Below are 20983 nucleotides of genomic sequence, written 5' to 3'. Positions count from 1 at the left end.
CTCTTCAATGAGTCACAAAAGACCTGGGAGGGATGTAATTTTGAGTCAGTCAGTTTTATAAATTTTTCATAATATTTAATTTGCTGATACCCTGACACACATAACAAAAGAACAAGTTATAAGCAAATCAGAAATGATAAAAGAAAATTACTTTCACCTACAGTATTAAAATTTAGAATTGCTTGGTAAATACTAAGTTTTCTTCCATCTTTTATAAATATTAAATCAGGATATTTACTATTAATATATCTAAAGTGACATAATATGTGAGACATGCAGTAGTATTTTATAAAATTTATTCCAGAGAAAATAGGAAACCCTGGAGCAAGTCTCATCTTACAGAACAGAATTACCTTACATTTTTGCAAAAATTTTATTATGTCTGGGAAGAAAAAGGGAGCTGAATAATCAATGATATTTAAAGGAAATCAGCCTAACAAAGAAGCATCAAAGAGCAGGATTCCCTTTAGACTAAGTTAATACATTCTGGTTGTACCTATTGTTGCTATCTGACAAAGCTGTATCACAGAATCAGATAATAAATTTGGCTGGAAAAGATTTCTGACCTCATCAAGTCCAACCCCACCATGTCAACTAGATCAGGCACTGACTGCCACATCTAGTCTTTACATAAACACCTCCAGGGCTGGCGACTCCCTGGGTGGCCCATTCCAAAATCGAATCATGCTTTCTGTGAAGAATTTCTTCCTAATGTCTAACCTAAACCTCTCCTGGTCCAGCTTAAGCCTGGGTCCTCTCACCCTGTCTCTGGTTGCCTGGGAGAAGTGGCCAAAACCCTCCTGGCCACACCCTCCTTTCAGGGAGGTGTAGAGAGCAATAAGGTCACCCTGAGCCTCCTTTTCTCCAGGTTAAACACCCCCAGCTCCCTCAGCTGCTCCTCACAGGACTTGTGCTCCAGAACCTTCCCCAGCTCCACTGCCCTTCTCTGGATGTGCTCCAGCCCCTCTGTGTCCTTCTTGTAGTGAGGGGCCCAAAACCAGACACAGCACTCGAGGTGTGGCATCACCAGTGCCAAGTACAGCTGGACAATCCCTGCCCTGGTCCTGCTGACCACACTGTTGCTGATCCAGGCCAGGATGGCATTGGCCTTCTTGGCCACCTGGGCACTGCTGGCTCACGTTCAGCCATGGTTCACCAGCACCCCCAGGTCCTTTTCCACTGGACCACTTTCCAGACACTCTTCCTGCAGCCCGTAGTGCTGGAGGAGGGTGTTGTTGCCAAAGTGCAGCACCCAGCACTCGATGCTGTTGAACATTGTGCCATTGGCCCTAGCCCATGATCCAGCCTGTCCCGGTCCCTCTGCAGAGCCCTCCTGCCCCCTGGCAAATCAACACTCTGACCCAACTTGGTGTCATCCATGAATTTGCTAAAGATATTAAACAGGACTGGGCTCAACACTGATTCCTGGGGGACACCACTACATCAATACCACACAGGAAAAAAAAAGTGTTAAAAATATTTAATTTACTTGCATAAAGAAATTGAAACAATAAAAACTCTCATTCATTCTCACCCTTTCTTCAGATGTTCCTGACCCTCCAGAAGCTCCCACAATCAGCAACATTGGAGAAGATTACTGTACTGTGCATTGGCAACCCCCTAAATATGATGGTGGGCAACCTGTACTAGGTAAGAGTCCAAAGACATGAAGTCCCCTGCAGCCTGGCATACATTTTGTGCTGTTCCTTTGAAATGGCGCAGAAGGATTCTCTGTTCAAACATAAGGAAGGCTGACCCCAGGTAGGAGCTACTGTGATGCACTGAACCTTCAAACCGGCCCAGGGTCTGGCCCTCCAAGTCTGAGCAGAGAGTGCCCCCTGCCTGTGCGATTTGAGTCAGAGAAGTGTTTCAGCAAACAAGTTCTCGAAGCACGAAAAGGTGAGAAGAAAAATAGCTAAAGCGAACTATCCTCATTCAAGACTGAAATTTTAAGTCAGTATACAGGCCTTTGTGCTTACCTAGGAATATCCAAACAGATCTGTGGCCACCTCAGTCATCAACTCCAGACATCTGCCATCTCAGGCACTCATGCAATATATGTTTTATAGTGGAAAACTACTTCATAATTTTACTTCATATAAAGCAATGGGTCATAAAATAGTTTCAATCATTTTAGTGACCTTAAAGTCGGTACTAAAAACTAGAGTTCAAAGTTATCATGTGATGCAGGAAATGAGCAGGCACAATCAAGATTATCGCTGACACCGTGTTAAGTTCTGCACAGAGCATGGTGAGTTTTAGAAAAAAATCTCTGTGATCCTCAGAAATAATACAAAATAATGCAGGGTCTTGACCAATTTTAGGGGGAAAAATTCCTCTGGAGTCCATATCTAGCAATTTGTTTAATAAAAATCTCTGGAGCTTGAGTTTCTTTGAAAAAAATATACATTGAAAGCTATATGGACTCCCAGGTGATGCCAGAGCTAGAAATGTCTAAAATTCTTTTAATCCCCTGAATAGTATGGAATAGAGAAGTTTGTATTTGCATTTGGATGTTTGGACTTCATTCATTGCCACAAAATGTTTCACTTAAATCAAAGAATCTACCTGTGCAGGAATAAACAAGGTATTGCTGGGCCAGTGCTTTGTGGTTTCATCAGTTTTGACAGGCAGCAAGCAAGAAGTCAAAATATTATGTGCAAAGACATTTACCATGTACCATTTACCAGTAGTTGTGCCCTTACCACAGGCAACCTCCACCTCACTGACTATACAAAGCCTATGATTTTATTTTGTAGGGTTTTCAGGGCACATATTTTGAAAAGTTCTTTACTTTGTTTTCACTGTCAAAGGAAGGATTTTGTTGATGTTCCAGTAAGAAGCCCTGGCACTACCTGAGGAGGTTCCTTCAGGTAGCACAGGGCTGCACTACTGCTAGAGCTCCAATAAAACACCTGCAGCAGGGGGAGAGGAAAAGCCAAGATGCAGCACTACCCATTCAAAAAGAGCTTTAAAAGCAAGTTAAGGAGGCAGGGGGGAAAAGGCATATTCATTCTCATCTGTCTTCATATTGTTACAGATGGCTTTGTAGGCAGTCAGATACAGTCTTTATTAGCTGTATCCAACAGATATAAAAAAGAAATTCACACCCCATCTTCACCTTTCCTGGGGTTTTGTGTGCTTTTTGTATTACTAAAAGAGTATCTTTAACTCTCACACATTGGTGCATTTGGGGAAATAATCTGCTTTACCAAATGTCACCAATACAACCAGCATTGCCATTTTACCTCCTTTCTGCCTTTTTTTTTTTTTTAATTGCAAACCTCTTCATTTTGACTCTTATGTGCTTAACACTGGTTATCTATAACAGCAAAAAACCCCAGAAACTGAGTTGATGAATCTTCTCTCAGTCTCCTAGACCCTGCTGAACAGAGAAAAAAACAGGAACATACTGAAAGAACCATAGGTTCGTCGCTTTCAGCATTTAAGTCTGAAAGCTAGTGAAAACAATATGCCAGGAGTACATCTTTATGCATTTAAAGTGATGATACAACCTGTCAGCTTAAAGATACCATCACTGTTCTTTTCCCAGAACATTCTGCAGACTCCCATGCTCTTCTTGCATTTCAGCATTGACAGGAAAGGCTGCATGGTGTCTGTGCCTACAGCATGCCAGCAAATCAAATGTGCCTGTCATTCTCCTTATCCCTGGAGACACCTTAAGGGTGAATCATCCTTCCCAGGTATACCAAAGGGATCTCTGCAAGTTTGATAGCCATGACCTTGGTGAGCAGCAGGGACTGAATCACTCTCCTGCATGGCTCAATAGCAAGTCCTTGCTACGGACTTACACTATTGCAGCTGCCCCCTGTTACAGCCATCTGTACAGGCCTCTGCACTCCATGGGCAGGAGCACAGCCACAAAACACACTCAGATACACGGCATGTGCACATGACTATTCTCTGATATTCTTTCTATAGTTAAAAAATGAACCGTTTCATAGCAAAATTTGTTTGAAATCACATCCAACCACTCTATCTGCAACACAGAGAAACCGCAGAAATTTAATATAGCTAAATAGAAAGACACAGTTCAGTAGTCCTTTGTAGCAGGTCAGCTGGAAAATATTTGACATCTATGTTTCCAATGTGATATACAACCATCCTCCATATTAAGCATTAAGAATCACAGATTCCATTCCCAGTTTTGGGAAATGAGAAGTTTATATTTTATACTGATAATCCAGCCTCACTTAGTCATTCTGGAAAACAGCATGGTAGTGTAGTAAAGGCTATGGATGCTCTGTAGAAGTGCTAAGACCTGGGTTCCAGGCATAGAGATGACACCTTAAACTGTACTGGAGATTTGGTCTGCAGTGCACCCGGCTCTCTGTGTTCTCTGTTATCATACAGGCTCTCTTTCCTTCTCAAGGAAATCAGAGCAAGAAAAATGGTCAGTGCCCCTGTCTCACTCACTGTAGGGCTGAAGCAAGCTGGGAGCTGCATTGTCTGGGAAGCATTCTGCATTTCCACCACTTTGCAAAGAACACAGAGATCTAGCATCAGTTCTTTGATAAAACATTAATTTTTTTTAAAAGGAATTTTCAAACTGTTTATCCAATTAATTCTAGGTGGGGGATTTAGGCTGTTAGTCAAGATTACTGAACTGAAGCTGAATAAAAAAAATAATTTTTTAACTCTATACCACGTCTTAGACATTTCAAGGAAACATCTCCTTCGCTTAAAAGGATGTTTTTCCCTGCATGTGAGAAAGCAATTTCCAGTTCTTTCACATCATAACAGCTGTCCTTTCCAGGCTATATTTTAGAGAGAAAGAAGAAGAAGAGCTATCGATGGATGCGACTGAACTTTGACCTTTTAAAAGAGCTAACCTACGAGGCCAAGCGGATGATTGAAGGAGTGGTTTATGAGATGCGGATCTATGCTGTGAATTCTATTGGCATGTCCCGGCCAAGCCCTGCCTCGCAACCCTTCATGCCAATTGGTGAGTTTGGAAACTCCGTGGTATTTCTAGGATAAAACCAAGACAGGACAATTTCGATCTCTTCTCTTCAACCGCTCTCACAGCTAAAAAGAATGTGTCAGGAAAGAGGCTATCAGCCACTTCTATATTCTATATTTAATCAACCTTTTCTTTGTAATGTCCCTCTATCTCTCATTCCTCTTCCTGAAGAGCACAGAGGTTCCAGTTTCATGAAATTGCTGATGAATTTTTAGTTGTTATAATTAGAAGTGTGAGAGTCAAGCTGGATCTGGAAAGGAGGAGAACTAATTGACAGAGATTTCCCTGTCCCTCTCAGCTTCTCCCATTCCCTTATGGGTGCAAATATCACAGTATCCCGTCCAGTGCTCCCTTAATCCCAGCCCTCTCCACAGCTAAAAGGATAGATGATTAAGAAAATATTTGAGGAATGATTTTCTATAAATAATCCTTCCCAACACAGCAGCGCAGTGTCTCCTGCAGTCCCTGAGCAAGGAGCAAACTAAAGGAGTCCTCAGGAAGCCTGCCTGCTAAGACTTTTAGGGAGAAGACCCACAAAAATACAAACAGCTGGAGATTAAAATGACTAGAGTTTCTAAGTCTACAAATAACAGCGAAGGGGGACAGCCTGCTGATGGAGATCATGTAAAAGCAGATGATGCAGTGAAGGAGTCAGAAGGGAAGGCTGAACTGCAAGAAGGGTCTCTTAATTCTGGATTTCAAACTCACAACGGCTGGTCTGCAACAAAAGAGGTCAAACAAGAACCATCAAGCGGAGCTACTGAAAAAAAAGGTCCAAAGTTTTCATGGGATAGGCAGAGTTTTACTTGATTAAGGATAAAGTTCACACTTACTTCTTCAGAGAAGAGGTTTGGGGTTTTGATCGTGTACTGTGTTGTGTATGCTCCCAATTGCATTTCCTCCTGTGTGCTGTCCTTGCTACCATGTGAATACGAAAATTTTTGACAGTTACAGAAATGAAATTAGGTGATATTTTTTGGGTTGTTTTTTTCTTTTACAATAACTTTGAGAACTAAGACTGATTTAAATTAGTTCCACAATTTGTGAACCTGTATTTAACTTACCTTGTAAAATCTATTATATATATTCAGTAAATCTTCAGTTTATAATACGCATATATACAGATTATGCCAAACATACCAAACATACACGACTGCTCTTATGGTATGTATACTAAATTTTGTGGTCCTGCACCCCAAATGTTATTTTGAAAAAGTTGTTTTCTGTTTGTTTTTTGGTATAAATTATTTCACAGTAACATTTATGTGTATTTTGGATCCTCTAGTAAAGGCTTTTCTTGAATATTTTTAAATTAGTGGAACATAGTCAGGCTGCAGAAGACTGAATCTAGCTAGTGGTCTTTCTGAACTCTGGGTTTATAAAAAGCCATGACATAACTGTTCTGAAGAGATACGAAAAAGCTGTATCTAAACCATAATTTTTTATCCCCAAAATATTTTTCTCAAGTATCTCTGTTACAAATGCACAAATCAGAAGCAATGTTTCTGTAAACATGCAGTCATAACTTTTGGTCATTTTCTTCACTGTGTGAGTGAAGTGAAATTTAGCCACTGTCAGTTTGCTCCTCTGACCATGCGAATTTTGTCCAGTCACAATCAGGGTATAAGTACAGAATATAAAAGGTATGCATTTAATTTCTAAACTTCTCTACAGACTTACGATGACAATTGGACTCCCTTCTACAAGTCTTCTTTTCTTTAGTGGCTTTTCATCAGTGAGCATCTGTAAATAGGGACTACTATCTTAACCTCTTGTTCCCCTTCCTATTAGGGAAATCTTATGCTGCATCTTTATTAAATGATGTAATAGGTGTTACACTTACAAGTAAGCTTCAGATAGATTTATTTTATTAATATAGACAGTGGTACATAAATCAGTGGTTAATCGCTCCTTGTACAGCCTTTGAATTCTCATAGTTGTATTGCTATTTCTCAGAATCTACTTGTCTGCATTTCCTTACAGCTCCTCCAAGTGAACCAACCCACTTCACAGTGGAGGATGTTTCTGACAGCACTGTTTCCTTGAAGTGGAGGCCCCCTGAGCGGATTGGAGCCGGGGGTTTGGATGGTTACATGGTGGAATACTGCAAAGATGGATGTAAGTAACCATGAGTACTAGGCAGCAGCAACAGAGCATTTAAAAAATGCTACAATTGCAATAACTTCACCTCAACACACTACCAACAACCTAACCATGTCCAGCATGACCAAATTTTAACTCTAATCTATGTCTACCATCCTTTCCAACCATCACCATACCCACTACAATGTGACTGTAAAACCATGTAAGTCACATCCATAATGTCATCTTCACAATCATCATAAGTTTTAATAAACATTAGTAATACAAAAATATCGTTACTGTTCTGTAGTCACTCCTATACTTCTGTATCATTCATGAATTGCATATTCCTTAAAACACATAAAACAACATGATTGTGGCAACATCAGTCAAACTTTAAAGTAACCATTACCTTATCTCATTTAATACTATTACTGGTAATAGAGAGTGTAACAGCACCATATCTACAAAATTCAATGTTCTGTGCTGTTACAACATCATATTTACATCATAAAAGTCCAACAACAAATTTATAGTCACTTCAATATTGACATTTCCCCCTGACACTAGGCTCAATTGCCAAATAATCTAAACTAGGGGGTTTACAGGGCATAATTTATGCAGAAATAATTTACAGTCCTTAATGAGACATCACTATAGAATTACCAGAATCTCTATGTCATTGTCACAGCAGAATTATTTTATCAGTCATATTTCTGTGCTTTATAACAAGGAAGCACTAAGAATTCTGTTCTACTGTGTCAATTGAGAATTAAACAATAAATTCCAACAGTTATGTGCTCTATTATTGTTTTCAGCATATGTGGCTCTCACTGATCTGTTTGGACAGTCACAGAAGGTATATTTACTCCAAGAAAAAAATTTAAATTAAGGCTTCACTTTCTTGCTAAAACTACTTCCAAAATTCTGCCCATTCCCATGTAATAAAATAAACGTCAAGAAGTCCCACAGCTCTAATCTCCATAAAACAAAATGCAAAGGAACTACCCAAAGATGATCCCTTATCCTTAGCTATTTTGAGTAACAAAGTGTAGAGATTGCTTAACTCCACATGTAAACACATCTCCTTGATCCAGAGTTCTTCTTCCAGCTTATTTTATTCCCTTTTAAGTATGGTGCTGTAACTTGAGTTCATTTTACCCTAACAGAAATTTACTTTCAATTGCAAACAAGGCCTCAGTTTGGAAAAATAATGTATTATTGCAATATGCAAATACTGTACTTGTAGCTACAGAATGGATTCCTGCTCTTCCTGGCCTAACTGAGCGCACGTCTGCACTGATTAAAGATCTGGTCACGGGGGACAAACTTTATTTCCGTATCAAGGCTGTAAACCTGGCTGGTGAGAGTGCAGCAGCAACAATAAAAGAGCCAGTTACTGTTCAAGAGATCCTGCGTGAGTATCTATACTGAATAAATTCTGCCTTTATCTGAGAATAACACACAAAATGCTCTTCCACTTTGATTAGGTGCTCAGTGTCTTCTAACTCTGAGAACATCTCTACAGCACCCAGGTCTTATATTTGTAAAGCATAGCTCTTAAAATAAAATTCTACTTCTTACTTTCAAAAGATGGACATTTCACCTCTTGCAATGGCACTGTCAGCATTTAAGAAACATTTATGTAATATTTACCTCTCTGCTTGAAAAGCTGCTATATTACTGCAAAATGACTGTGTTGGCTATGGCAAGAGATCTATTTCCTTCATTGTTATTAATTATTACAGATTATTAGTTACCACCCTGTGTATCACCCAACAGCAGTAGATTAAAATTCATTTGACTGGAGTCCAAAAGACATCAAGAGCTGCTAATAGTGGATTCCTCAACCTTGGCTCACACAAAGTGTCTGCCAGAGTCTCGCTGGCAGTAAATTGAGCCAATGTAAATAAAACAAAGTTTAATGCATCTCAATACCAAATGGTCATGAACACAGATACTCCAACTGTATGTTAAGAAATTCCCTCTGTAAATAATAGGGGAAAGACTAAGGATAAAACGAGAGCCTAGAAAGCTTTCCAGTGAAGTAGAGGAAAGCAGAGGCCAATGAAAAAAAAATGCAGTAATGTCCTTATTTGTTAGTGAAAGTAAGATGCTACAAAGAGATTCCACTACACCCATCTCAAAGAAAGAACTCAAACTGAATGACTGTAGCATGATAAAGGAATCCATCAGTGCTTTCAGAGTATGTCCATAAATACTTCCCAGTGGCAATTTACGAAGTGCTGCAGTATCAATATAGCAAAGGATAATCATAATCTATCATCACTCTTTTACTCCAATACATCCCTTGTCCCATCCTTTCTAATGAACTGAAGAATTTCTCCAAAGAAACAAAGTCCACATAGAAGACTCACATCCAACAGAAGCCACCTAAATTTGGCATTTCAGATGTGACACATTTTCATAATGCTGCTGTCACTGAAAACATGCTCAGATGTAAATATATAACTGAGACTTAATATTAACTTTTTATCCAGTAGACAAATACATTTGAAACTACTGAGAGACTGAGGTAGTCCCTAAAAGTATAAACAGTGTTTCCACAATTTTCTTATGTTTAAAGTTATCCATTCCCTTATTTTTGCTATAAATAATGTTGCATATCATCAAAAGTTTTGTATTTAGTGTGCTAATGCTTAACTGCAGAGCGTCCCAAATTCTGGCTGCCACGCCACCTCAGACAGACTCTGGTGAAGAAAGTGGGTGAAACAATCAATATTGTGATCCCTTTTCAGGTATGTATCAGCTTCCATTTTGTCATGGTTTTTTATGGTTTCTTACCTAAAGCAGTTTCCGTAATGCAAGTTCCCATTACCTCACTGCCTAAGCAGAATTACATAAGTATGGCTTATGATGAATCATGAAACCCTCTCAAAAATTTGAGAAGGGGAGGGAATCACTCTTTTTTTTCAGTAATTGTTTTTTTTACAGTCAGAGTTTCTTCCTTAATCTCACCTTTTGGGGAAGAAGAAAAAAGTGGTCTAAGTAAGTGCCAGCCCATTCCTGCTTACTGAGTGAGCACAGGAGGCACCTTAGAGAGCAGTAGACAAAAGTGTAAGAATCCAGCTAATTACTCTTCTGGAACCAAGCCATATGATGCCACTGGGCAACTTCTTTGGCAAAAGTGTGTATGTTAAATTCTGAAAGGCTGATTGCAAAAATCAGAGTTTGCACATAAAGACAAGACCCCAGTTGGCCCTGGGGTGCAGAACCTGAGTGTGTGTACAAAGACCTGCTTGGGCATTACTGTGCATGAAGGTGTAAAAACCAGAGCATGCTGAGGGTAATCAAGGGTGCATGTATGTAACTACACTTCACTAAGGCCTGCACAAAATTGCTAAAATATACACAAAGACTGACCTGACCAGTTACCTCATCTTGGCATTTTCTAGAGCTGTACAGACCTGACCGTTTCTAAAACCCCACATGCCTTTTTTCAGATGCAAGACTATAACACCAACAGAGTGCAGGAATTAGTGTGTGTAAGGAAATGGTTTCCTAAGGGAGAAATAGCAAAAGAAATTGTAAATTACAGACTCTGGCTCTGATAAAGATATCCTCAGTAATAACAGATATATCACTTAATTAAGTCCTCAGTTAAAATTTTAAGACACTGAAATTTCTCTACTGTCCAGAATTGACATTTCTAGAAATCTAATCCTATTACTAGAGAAGAGCTTTGAAATTCTTATATAAAAGGTGCTGGAGATATGCAAAATTTTTTTTCCACGAGGGAGACAAATATGCACACATTACCTGCATTCTTTTGTTTGAGCAGCACCGGCAGGAAAAAAAATTGTTAGAGCAAAATTTATGTAAACTTAAAGGTACATGTTTTTTTGCACTATGGTTACTGGGTCTCATGAAAAGTTGCTTTTTTCACAGAGATACATCTCATTAGTACGCAATTGCATGCCCATGAATGGATAACCTTCTTGAATTGCATGCTTGAATTATTTCAGCATAATCATAAGGCATTTTTTTTTTCTTTCACATTTCTTATGTCCAAAATTGTTAAAGTTCCTTTTTTACTGATGTCTAGCCACACACAAAATTCAAGACTTGTACATCTGCTAGTTCTGAGTTATGTAATTATTTTTTAAAACCCCTAAAATAAACAAATATTTTTCCTGCTTTGATGTCCAAGTTGAAGAAAAATTGCACAAATTTGACAAGCTGTCCTATAAGCAGGGGAATAAAGTTTAGCATTTTAGAGATTTGTGTCTTGTGTCCCCTTGTGCTGGTTTTGACTGGGCAGTTAATTTTCTTCATGGAACTTACTATGGGGTCATGTTCTGAATTAGTGCTGGAAAGAGTATTGATAATTTTGGGGTATTTTAGCAATTGCTGAGAGCAGTGCATACACAGAGTCGAGGCTGCCTCTGCTCGCCAGAAGACTCTGCCAGGAAGGGAGGTGCTAAACCATGACAGCCCCATCCCAGCCCTGTCCCAGCACATGCAGCACCTCCTCTGCTGGGAGCAGCCTCACTGCCATATTCCCAGAGATTTGCCAGTTCTGGGCCCTCCTCCCCTCGCTGACACGTCCTCAGCTCCCTGGCCAGGATAAGTGCATGTGGCAGCTAATCCAGAGCTTCACTTAACCCTGCCTCACCATTCAGCTGTTGCCAAACAAAATAGTTAAAAGACTGAGCTTTCCCTGACTTTTCTCAGTGGGGACACTAACTGAGGTTTTGGCATTTCACCCACAGATCAATTTTTCACAGAACTGTACTAAGCTAATCTTTGAGATTTCGAGTGCTTTGGAAAATTTGGCCAAATTGAACCAACTGATTGAAAAGTGATTTGAGTAGCTGACTGACAAATCATGTGTTGGTATAAGTTCTTGTCTCCTAAAGGGTAGTGCTAACAAAAAATGCTAAAATCTATCCAGCAACACCAGATTTTACTCCGAGAACAAAGCCAGAATTCAATTCAATTAGTATTTTTTGAGTGAATTAAATTTGTCATAGTGTTGAACTGCAGCTCTCACAGTATTAAGAATTGTGGCTACAGCTATTTAGAATATGTAACACTGATGACCTTTCAAAAAAAGCAAATCAAGAAGAACTTTTCACTTCACATTTTGAAAAATTTTAAGTCACTGGCCATTTCTATTGCAGAAGAAGACTGTAAGTAAATACAGAATCTAGTATCTGGTGAACGTGGAAGCCAGTGTCTTCTACTATTCACAGCCTCTGCAACCTTTCCAGTGACCTCTGTGCTCACTACAGTAAATTCTGTGAAATACATTGTCAAGGTATCCTGGGTTTAATGCTACTGGCAGATCTATTTAAACCTTTAGATCAAAATGTCCCAAAAAGAAAGTAAAACATTGTTACTAACGTTTTTTTGGTTGAGTGCATTAAGCAGGTGGAATATTCTGGTGAAAGGAAGAGAATCAACACATTCTTGCTTCAAAATTAACTTTGTGGCATGTGATTGGAGGGGTATTATGTGCTATTAGTGGATAAAATTCACAGTAGTACTGAGCAGTCTTTTTGTCCATCATAAATGTGTGAATATAAATATCTAAGAGCATTTAAATTCATTCTTCCCTGGCTGTGAACTCCCTAAGTTTCTCTGGTGCTATTTAGCTACTCTGTCACTCACTGTTCTCTCTCAGATTATCTATTACACATTGCAGAAATCCAATCCTCTGACATATGTATTAGGAACATGCTTTCTATCTGATTATGCTTTTCACAGTCTATAAATATAAGAGTATATGAAAACCAACACTTTGAACACTTGCAATCTTTGAACACTGGCTCTCACAGCACCTCAAAAAAGAAGAAGCTGTGAGTGAACATATCTGATCAAGCATACTAGAACACCAGCAGCAACAACCTTGTAATCAGTCTGAAAACCTGCCAAGTATTTGTCTTGACAAAGTAGAAATTTAAATAAATGCCCATAGAACTATACTATTTAGGCAGATTTTTTTTTATTTTCAAAGCATTCCCTAGCCAAATTTTTCAAGGAGGATCTTCATATCACTTTAAAATACAGGCATATGTGGGAAGTAAAATAGAGTCAGTTCTTGGGCTGTTCACCAATAATAAGACACAGCTATGGAAAATAAAACACAAAACAACCCAAACCCTTTCACTTATTCCAGAATTTCTACTATATACTATAGCTGAAGAGAGGAAGCCATTTCTTGCTCTAACAGGTTTTTGTGAGGGTTCACTGAAATGAGACCAGGGTACAGGTACACTAGAACAGGACAAAACTCTCTTGTATCTATTATTTCAGTGCTGCAGGCCTGAGGTGCTCTTAACTATGCTCCTTGGCAGAAAGCTGTAGGAAAGTAATTTACCAGAGAGACAGAATGCAAGATCCAAAACCATTGCTCATTCAAGGTGTATATATCAGCCCTCATGTAAAATAAACTACAATACATCCGATGAGTTAGAGAAAAGAGCATCAATGAACAAGTAGCAATTTCTAGGTGTTCTAGACATCCTTTAGTATCATTTTGGACAGATCTTGGCCTGACTCTTATAAAAGGTGAAGTTTTTTTCCTAATACCTCTAGAAAAAAAAAAAAAAAAGACTGAACAGACCTTCTGAGCAAATACCAGACAAACCTGAAATAAAGGTGTAAAAATGCGCAAAGATTCATTATTATTCTGTCTACAGTTAGGCACCAAAACCAAGACTCTGAGTATCTTAATCTCCCTCTGTAGGCTAAAGGAGTCTTTCAGAATGAGAAAGAGTCTTTCCAATGGATTGAGGAACCTTCCAGAGCTGCTTTCTCTGCTCTTTACCTGAGGGAGAGTCCCCATTTCAGTGCCTTAGGCTGCAGTTCAGGGCTGCCTGAGCAGAGCTGACTGCTGCCCTGCAAGGTCCCACCTTCCCTTCCCACCCATCTGAATGAACTACTCCAGGCCTGTGCTGCTCTCTTTCACCTTGGTAATCTGCCAGAAACTTAAAAACCCCCACTGAGTTATTTGCTGTTGGATTAACTATTAATACACTTAATAAATATGTTATGGCCATTTGCTGTTTTCTTGGGATTCCTTGTTTGGAGTTGTACTGTGGAAGCAGCACCCCAATAACTTTTGAAGAGCTAAATAGTACTTACCATTTTCCTGGAAATGGCTGGATGAGAGCGATGCACACCACTGGTATCTCGCTGATTCCACAATGCCATCTTCCATGGGTGTAGCAACCCTGACTGCTTACGTTGACAGTCACCAAAATAATTTTGCAGTGCAGAAAGAATTACACAGTAAATTTCACATCCCATCCACAAGATTAAAAGAATCTTTAAAAGGCCAGAGGACAGAGCAGCAAACATTTTAAGGAAGAGAAGAGAAGAGAAGGGGAGCAGAGCTAATAAAGTCCTCAGGTGTGTAAGGGTTCTGCTAATAACAATCAGAACAAGTCAGATCACCTGTTGGCCACTCTGATGCCTGGTAAAGGGTACCAGCCCAGCACAGTATAGTATTTCTGAATTTGTTCTCTGTCATTTCAGTCTCTAACTAAATGGCATCCTCAGAGCATGGTGTCACTAAACGACACAGATGGTAGCAAATATTTGTCTGGAAGAAAACAAAAATTGTAAAGTATTTATGGAGTTTACTATCTCAACTCTGTGTATTATATTAAACCTTCTAGATTTATCACTTAGAGCAGAATGGAAATACTAAAGCCATAAAATTTTTTTTTTGTCTCTATTTAGGGTAAACCAAGACCCAAAATTACTTGGCTGAAAGATGGTCAAAGTCTAGACTCCAAAGATGTGGGAATTCGGAACAGCAGCACGGACACCATCCTTTTCATCAGAAAAGCAGAGCTTCATCACTCGGGAGCATATGAAGTCACTCTTCAGATAGAAAACATGTCTGATAAAGTTACAATAACAATACAAATCATAGGTAAGACCCTGACGACATCAGAATTAAGCAGATCATGCAAATCAAAATAATGGCCAGACTGAAGCAACCCAAAGATCCAGCTACCTCAGAATCCCTTTTCTTCCAATGGTTGGTTGCAGAGGGTAGGACAAAGAGCAGGGCTAGTATGTGATCTTATTTTCCTACTACATTTTCCCACCTTGAAATTATCTGTGTCCTAGAGACCTTCAGAGGGTGAGGAATATTCTGTGTGTTCCGCAGTTTTTTAGTGATCTTTTTCTTGCCTCATTTTGTCCAGTCTGTATTTTAATCCAGGTCTAGTTTGAGAACCCAAACATCCTTTTATGAGGAATTTCATTTTAAGTACAGTAGATATACCTATTTGTTTTGATTTGAGTCTGTCTCCTGACAATCTCATTTGACATCCAGTTTTGTATCCGAAAAAAAACACGAGTAATCATTCAGCTTTTCCATGTTACTCATGATTTTATAGCCTTCAGTCCCACTTGCCTCAGTTAATTTTCTCAAGTTTTACTCTCTTCATTTTGATTATTTTCAAACAGATGCCATCTTTGATGATCCTTATCAGTCTCCTTTCTATTACTCCGAGAAAGACAGAATTTCAGAGTTCTGGTGTTCTTAGGCATAGCCATATTGTACTCAAGGAAGGAAATATGAACCTTGGAATGGATGTATTCCATTGGGTTTTTTCATTAGATAAGGATAGGAAGATAAACTCATTACCATAATATACCTCAACAGTTCCAAAAACTAGAAGGCACAGTCCTGTGAATTTGAAAAATTTACATTTAATGTTTTCCTCTGTTAAGTGTGTCTAGTTAGTCTGGGGCTTATTCTCTATTATGCAATTTCCAGTCTCTTCTCTAATGTCATTTTAAAGGAATGCATTGCCAAAGTTTCTATAACTTCTGTTGGGATTATTTGAGAGACATTCTGAGATCTTGCCTATTCAGATTTCATTAATGTTTAGCCAGGGTTTTTCTATTTCTCCTCATTACCACTCTTTTTAACATTCTTGATAACTGTTTTTATTTCTTTTTCCCACACTTTCACAATGTTATCCCAAATTTCTTCCAGTGTATCAATACATTTTTAGAATATGTGTTTTGGCTCAACTCCTAATGTTTTGGAATTAAAAATGCTGACTTTGCTATGCTTAAGGTTTTATTATGTTGGCAGAACGAATGGGTATGCAATGGTGCCAACAGCAAACAAGAACAGCATTAAAAATTGGAGCAAATATGTCTTAATTCCAGCAGCTGCTTCTGCTCAAGAGGATGACTCCAGTTCTGCAAGAACAAAATAAGTAAATGGCAGCTAAACCAAAATAATCCCAAGAGTGCCCAGGAAGGTGTGGACGCCCCATGCCTGATGGTGTTCAGGGCCAGGCTGGATGGGGCTCTGAGCAATCTCGTCTGCTGGAAGGTGTCCCTGCCCAGGGCATGGGGTTAAAACTGAAATATATTATATTGAGGTCCCTTCCAACCCAAGCCATTCTCTGACTCACGGGAGTAGTGCACCCTACAGTCTAAATTATCTGTCTAAAACTGGTTAGTGACTCTTGATTCTGGCCATTGCTCTTAGGCCATAGCACCAAGTATCTTCTGCCTATTGTTTGTGTAGAAAGTCACAAAAACACATCCATCTACCATTGCCAGAGAGTTATACCATACAGAAAATGATTGATTGAAAAAAAGAACTAATCTTATCACACAGGTAAGAGTTGGAGGACAGGCATTAATTTTGTACTTCTTGGGCAGTTTGGTGAAATCAATGGGAATACGTGTATTTCCTTAATTCATGACCAAGAAGAGAAATGGCTTGTAATAGATGCAGATACTTCTGCAATCAGAGCATCTACTCTGATGCTTGATTCTGTTATTCTGTCATCAGAACTACCTTTTCTCAGTTCTGTTAACTGCACTTTTTGTTCCCCAGATTTTCTATTCTCTTGGCATGACAGAAATATGGGTGATTCAGGCACTCTTTCTACACTCCTCGTGGTGCTTTAGGTGCTGTAGAACAGCAGGCTGAAAAGCCAGCCTGGCTTTCAGAGACACAAGTCAATCAGTGATCTTTTGAGGGGTCTTTTCATCAGCTAACTTCCCTTGGCAAAAGTCTCCTTGATGAAGAAGTAATGCTTGTGCTATCTTTTTTTGGGTTAAGGCTAGAGTGCAGGCAGCCAAAAGCTCTGCTGCGGTGATGAGTCAGATCAGCTCCAAACAAGAGGAAACAACTCTGTTACTGCCATCACCTTCCCTCATTGCCAAAACTCTTGTTGTAATTTACTCTATAGATGGAAAAAATATGCACATTTCTATTGGAATAGAGTATTTATTACTTCTAGAAAGTTCTAAGATAATGAAAATATCTCCAATCTCTGGAGAATATGGTTCCCTCAACTTCTTTCACTCTCTATATGAATCAATAAATCATGTCTTTCATCATGACTTCTATTGACCAAAGCAAACCTCAGTTCTATACTTTATTTTTTAACTGGAAATAATTCTTTTTCTCACTATGTATTATTTGAAAATATAAATTATAATTTATCTTTGAAAGATAATTCACACTTTATCTCTTCTTCCCATTGTATAAATTTCATTAGTTTGCAAAACTCCTCAGCTGAGCTTGTGCTGAGAGTAAGACAGAATACTTCCTCAGAATATAAATCCCCACTCTGACACAGTGCCCTACAGGAAAAAATAATTTGGGTCAGAAGCATCAGTAAATTTAACTTTTCCCATCCTCTATCCACAAGCTAGAGATGAACTGGTTATTACTGAGAAATAAATATTCTACGAAGAAATTTTGGATAGATCTTGCAGATTGCATTACCCCACTGAACCACAAAGATCAAGTACACCAAAACCCATGTAGCAAATTTAGCTATTTCTGCCTTTTTTAAGGTTGTTCTTCACACATACGCAGACAGGTATGTAGTATGAAAAATTCTTCTCTTAAATCAGAATAATTGATTTCTGTATAATGAAATACATATCACAAAAACCTATGTAGCAAATTTAGCCATCTCTGCCTTTTTTAAGGTTGTTCTTCACACATATGCAGACAGGTATGTAGTATGAAAAATTTTTCTCTTAAATCAGAATAATATAGTATTTAATATCAGTTAAATACATATCTAACAAAGCAACTAGGGTTTTTTTTTTCTTCTAAGTTGTGATTCAAGTTAACAACAAATCCATTTCCACATCCCCATAAGCAATGTTGTTCATTTGACAACATATTGTCACTCCCTACTTCAGAAACAGAGAAGGAGAGGTAAGAAGGCTTTACCTGGTTGGTGGCTGCTGAGAAACAAGAAGATGGCAGGTTTTTCTCTGAAATGCTAGTTAAGATAGGCAGAAAGAGGATGATAAATGCAAAGAGAGTCATGCATTCCACATCCCTTATCAGACATCATGCAGTGTTCTAGTAGGCACCACTTTGAAGGAGGACAGGAGGGGTCAAACCTAATTATAACGCAGTTTTCAATTCCAAAGTTTGTCAGTGAAAAGAGAATTAGCACATTATGCTTTGATGTAGAAAGTCACAGTTCCCCTAATAACAAAGACTGATTTATTACTGGTTTGCATATCCTTCTTTAAGGAATTAAATTACAAGCCACCTATAATTACATTCCTCTGTGCTCTGCTCATCTCAAACCTACATCCATCAGATTCTTACCATTTTCTTAATTTTTCCAGCTTATCTACACAATGGGGAGACAGTTTCCCTTCAGCTGTCTAGAATGATCTTGAACTATTTTTCACTCAATAACAAGATGAACTATCTAGCTGTCCCCAGCAGGCCCCATAAATGGGTGCAACAATCTAACATCAAAAAGGTGAACTGGTGTCCTCAAATTAAAAAAGACAGAAATATTATTTAATAAATCTAATCTAAACCTTACAGCACTTGACTAAACAACATGGTATAAATACAAATGATCCTCAAAAAGAAAAAAATAAAATTATTATCATTTCATACTATGTTGTTTTTCTCTATATTTCCATGTATCTTTAAAAGGACACAGATTTCTCTATCTCTTTGAGAGTTTGTTCTTTTTCTAGTTATTACAGAGCAATCACCTAGTGGGCAAGCTAACAAGCACTGAGCCAAGAGGGAAAAGGTGTGTTCCCAAATGGCTGGCCTTCCTCAGCTGGAAGGCACATACCCACTGCCCTGGTTGTTACAGCAATGTAGATAAATGGCCAAGAAATGGCACTGAGGTAACAAAGTAAGTAATAAAACTGCAGTTAAAGAGTTAATCACATCCATCCAAACAACACAAAATTCTTATTCCATTTTGAAGATGTTACTAATTCTAGTGTGTTTTCTATTTCTCTGTAGGATTCAGGCCTCCCAAAAGAATATTCAAAGGGTATTTGAAAATTTCCCAATGTTCTTGTTTACAGTTTTAACTTCACATAAATGAAGTGTGTTGCTATGGAGTGTTACAGATTGCTATCAGGTTCTATTTTTTTTTTTTTTCCCTGCATGGGGAAATGACAAAGCTCTTGGATCTTGAACTAAAAGCTAAGGTGTTTTCTTATGTCTCCTCTGCAGACAAGCCTGGTCCTCCTCAGAATATAAAGCTTGTAGATGTTTGGGGATTTAATGCAGCCCTGGAGTGGACACCTCCCCAGGACGATGGCAATGCTCAGATCTTGGGCTACACAGTTCAGAAAGCTGACAAAAAAACAATGGTAAGAACTTGGCTGGGTTTATGGTGGCTCTGAAGGGAGTTAGATCAGTACTTGCTCTGGAAACACAGATTTGAGGGAAATGACTGAGTTCATAACTCTCATTTGTGTGTCCAAGGTGTCCTATGGCATCTCAGAGGCAATTAAACATTGAAAAATAGAATCTAAAAACCCCCAAAAGGTGAAAGATTAAATAAAATGCTCAGTAGAAAATGGAAGAGAACAAGCCTGTGCCATCTCAGGTGATGACTGCATAGACAGCTCTCCTTAGAAGGTGGAATTATACTTTCTATTTGCAATTATACTTTTCATAAATGCAGCAAAAATTTTAAGGGGAGGGAGGAAGAGTTAGACTTGAAGTGAGATGCCAGGCATACCAGGGTATGTACTGGGAGAGGTATGAATGCCTGTCAAACTGGAAAATATCTTTCTCATGGAAGACCCCATTAAGCAGTCGCATTCTGAGTACACATTTTGTACCAGATTCCCCAGATATGAGTATGGCTAAAATACGGTAGAGAGTTGAGGGAATTGTTTTTCTCTAAATAGAAGCATTCACATGCCTATCACACTGCCAGAATATAAAAGTAAGAAAATAGATCAGCTGATCTTCACAGGGAGCAACGTAATATCCATTTCACAGGTTAGTGTTAAATACCTCTCTGCCTGTCGTTTCTTTGGAGCAAAAAAAATTCTCTCCATACCAAAAGTAGCACCAGTCTGACCTTCCATAACATCCTTCTAAACAGTGCAGTTTTGTTCCAGGAATGGTACACGGTTTTTGATCACTATCGTCGCACAAACTGTATAGTGTCAGACCTGATTATGGGAAATGAGTATTTTTTTCGAATCTTCAGTGAAAATTTGTGTGGATTGAGTGAAACTGCTGCAACCACCAAAAATCCTGCTCACATCCAAAAAACAGGTAACATATTATTCAAACCAAAGATCACAACAGCCACTAAGTACCAGAAGTAATACAGTGGCAAACGGAAAATAGAGTTTTACTAGCTGCACCCCTAAAGATATTTTCATTATTTAGTAACTAGCATTTATAAAGAATTTTAGCATTAAGAGCCTTTATCTAGGAAGATCTCCTGTACTAGTGCAACAGTTAGTTAAAAAATATGTAATCACACAGTTTTCCTAAACTATATTGTCTGAAGTAAATAATACAGCAGGGGGATTATATTTATATTTTGTGGTTAAAAGTTGAAGATGTCTGTGGTGAAGACTTTCCCTGCACACATATTATTTTTAACAGAAGCTGAAAACTCGTGATTGCCGGGACCTTTTACCTTAACT

At 38.6% G+C, this 20983-nt stretch overlaps 1 protein-coding gene across 2 annotated transcripts in view; it reads left to right on the top strand.

Annotated features, from left to right (window-relative positions):
- MYBPC3 (myosin binding protein C3) overlaps positions 1-20983 on the top strand; it is a 61785-nt gene that overhangs the window by 35175 nt on the left and 5627 nt on the right. For both annotated transcript variants that reach the window (XM_041459719.1, XM_041459720.1), the window contains 8 exons: positions 1546-1650; positions 4778-4966; positions 6968-7102; positions 8316-8483; positions 9737-9825; positions 14777-14972; positions 19542-19681; positions 20444-20603. In XM_041459719.1, the coding sequence (XP_041315653.1) occupies positions 1546-1650; positions 4778-4966; positions 6968-7102; positions 8316-8483; positions 9737-9825; positions 14777-14972; positions 19542-19681; positions 20444-20603 (1182 nt within the window). The remainder of the gene's footprint in view (positions 1-1545; positions 1651-4777; positions 4967-6967; positions 7103-8315; positions 8484-9736; positions 9826-14776; positions 14973-19541; positions 19682-20443; positions 20604-20983) is intronic.

The sequence above is a fragment of the Pyrgilauda ruficollis genome, unplaced genomic scaffold (assembly GCF_017590135.1).
Source record: "Pyrgilauda ruficollis isolate IOZ18807 unplaced genomic scaffold, ASM1759013v1 scaffold14, whole genome shotgun sequence".
NCBI classification, from domain to species: Eukaryota; Metazoa; Chordata; class Aves; order Passeriformes; family Passeridae; genus Pyrgilauda; species Pyrgilauda ruficollis.
Note: the sequence above shows the minus strand (reverse complement) of the source record. Positions and strands in the feature narration are given on the sequence as shown.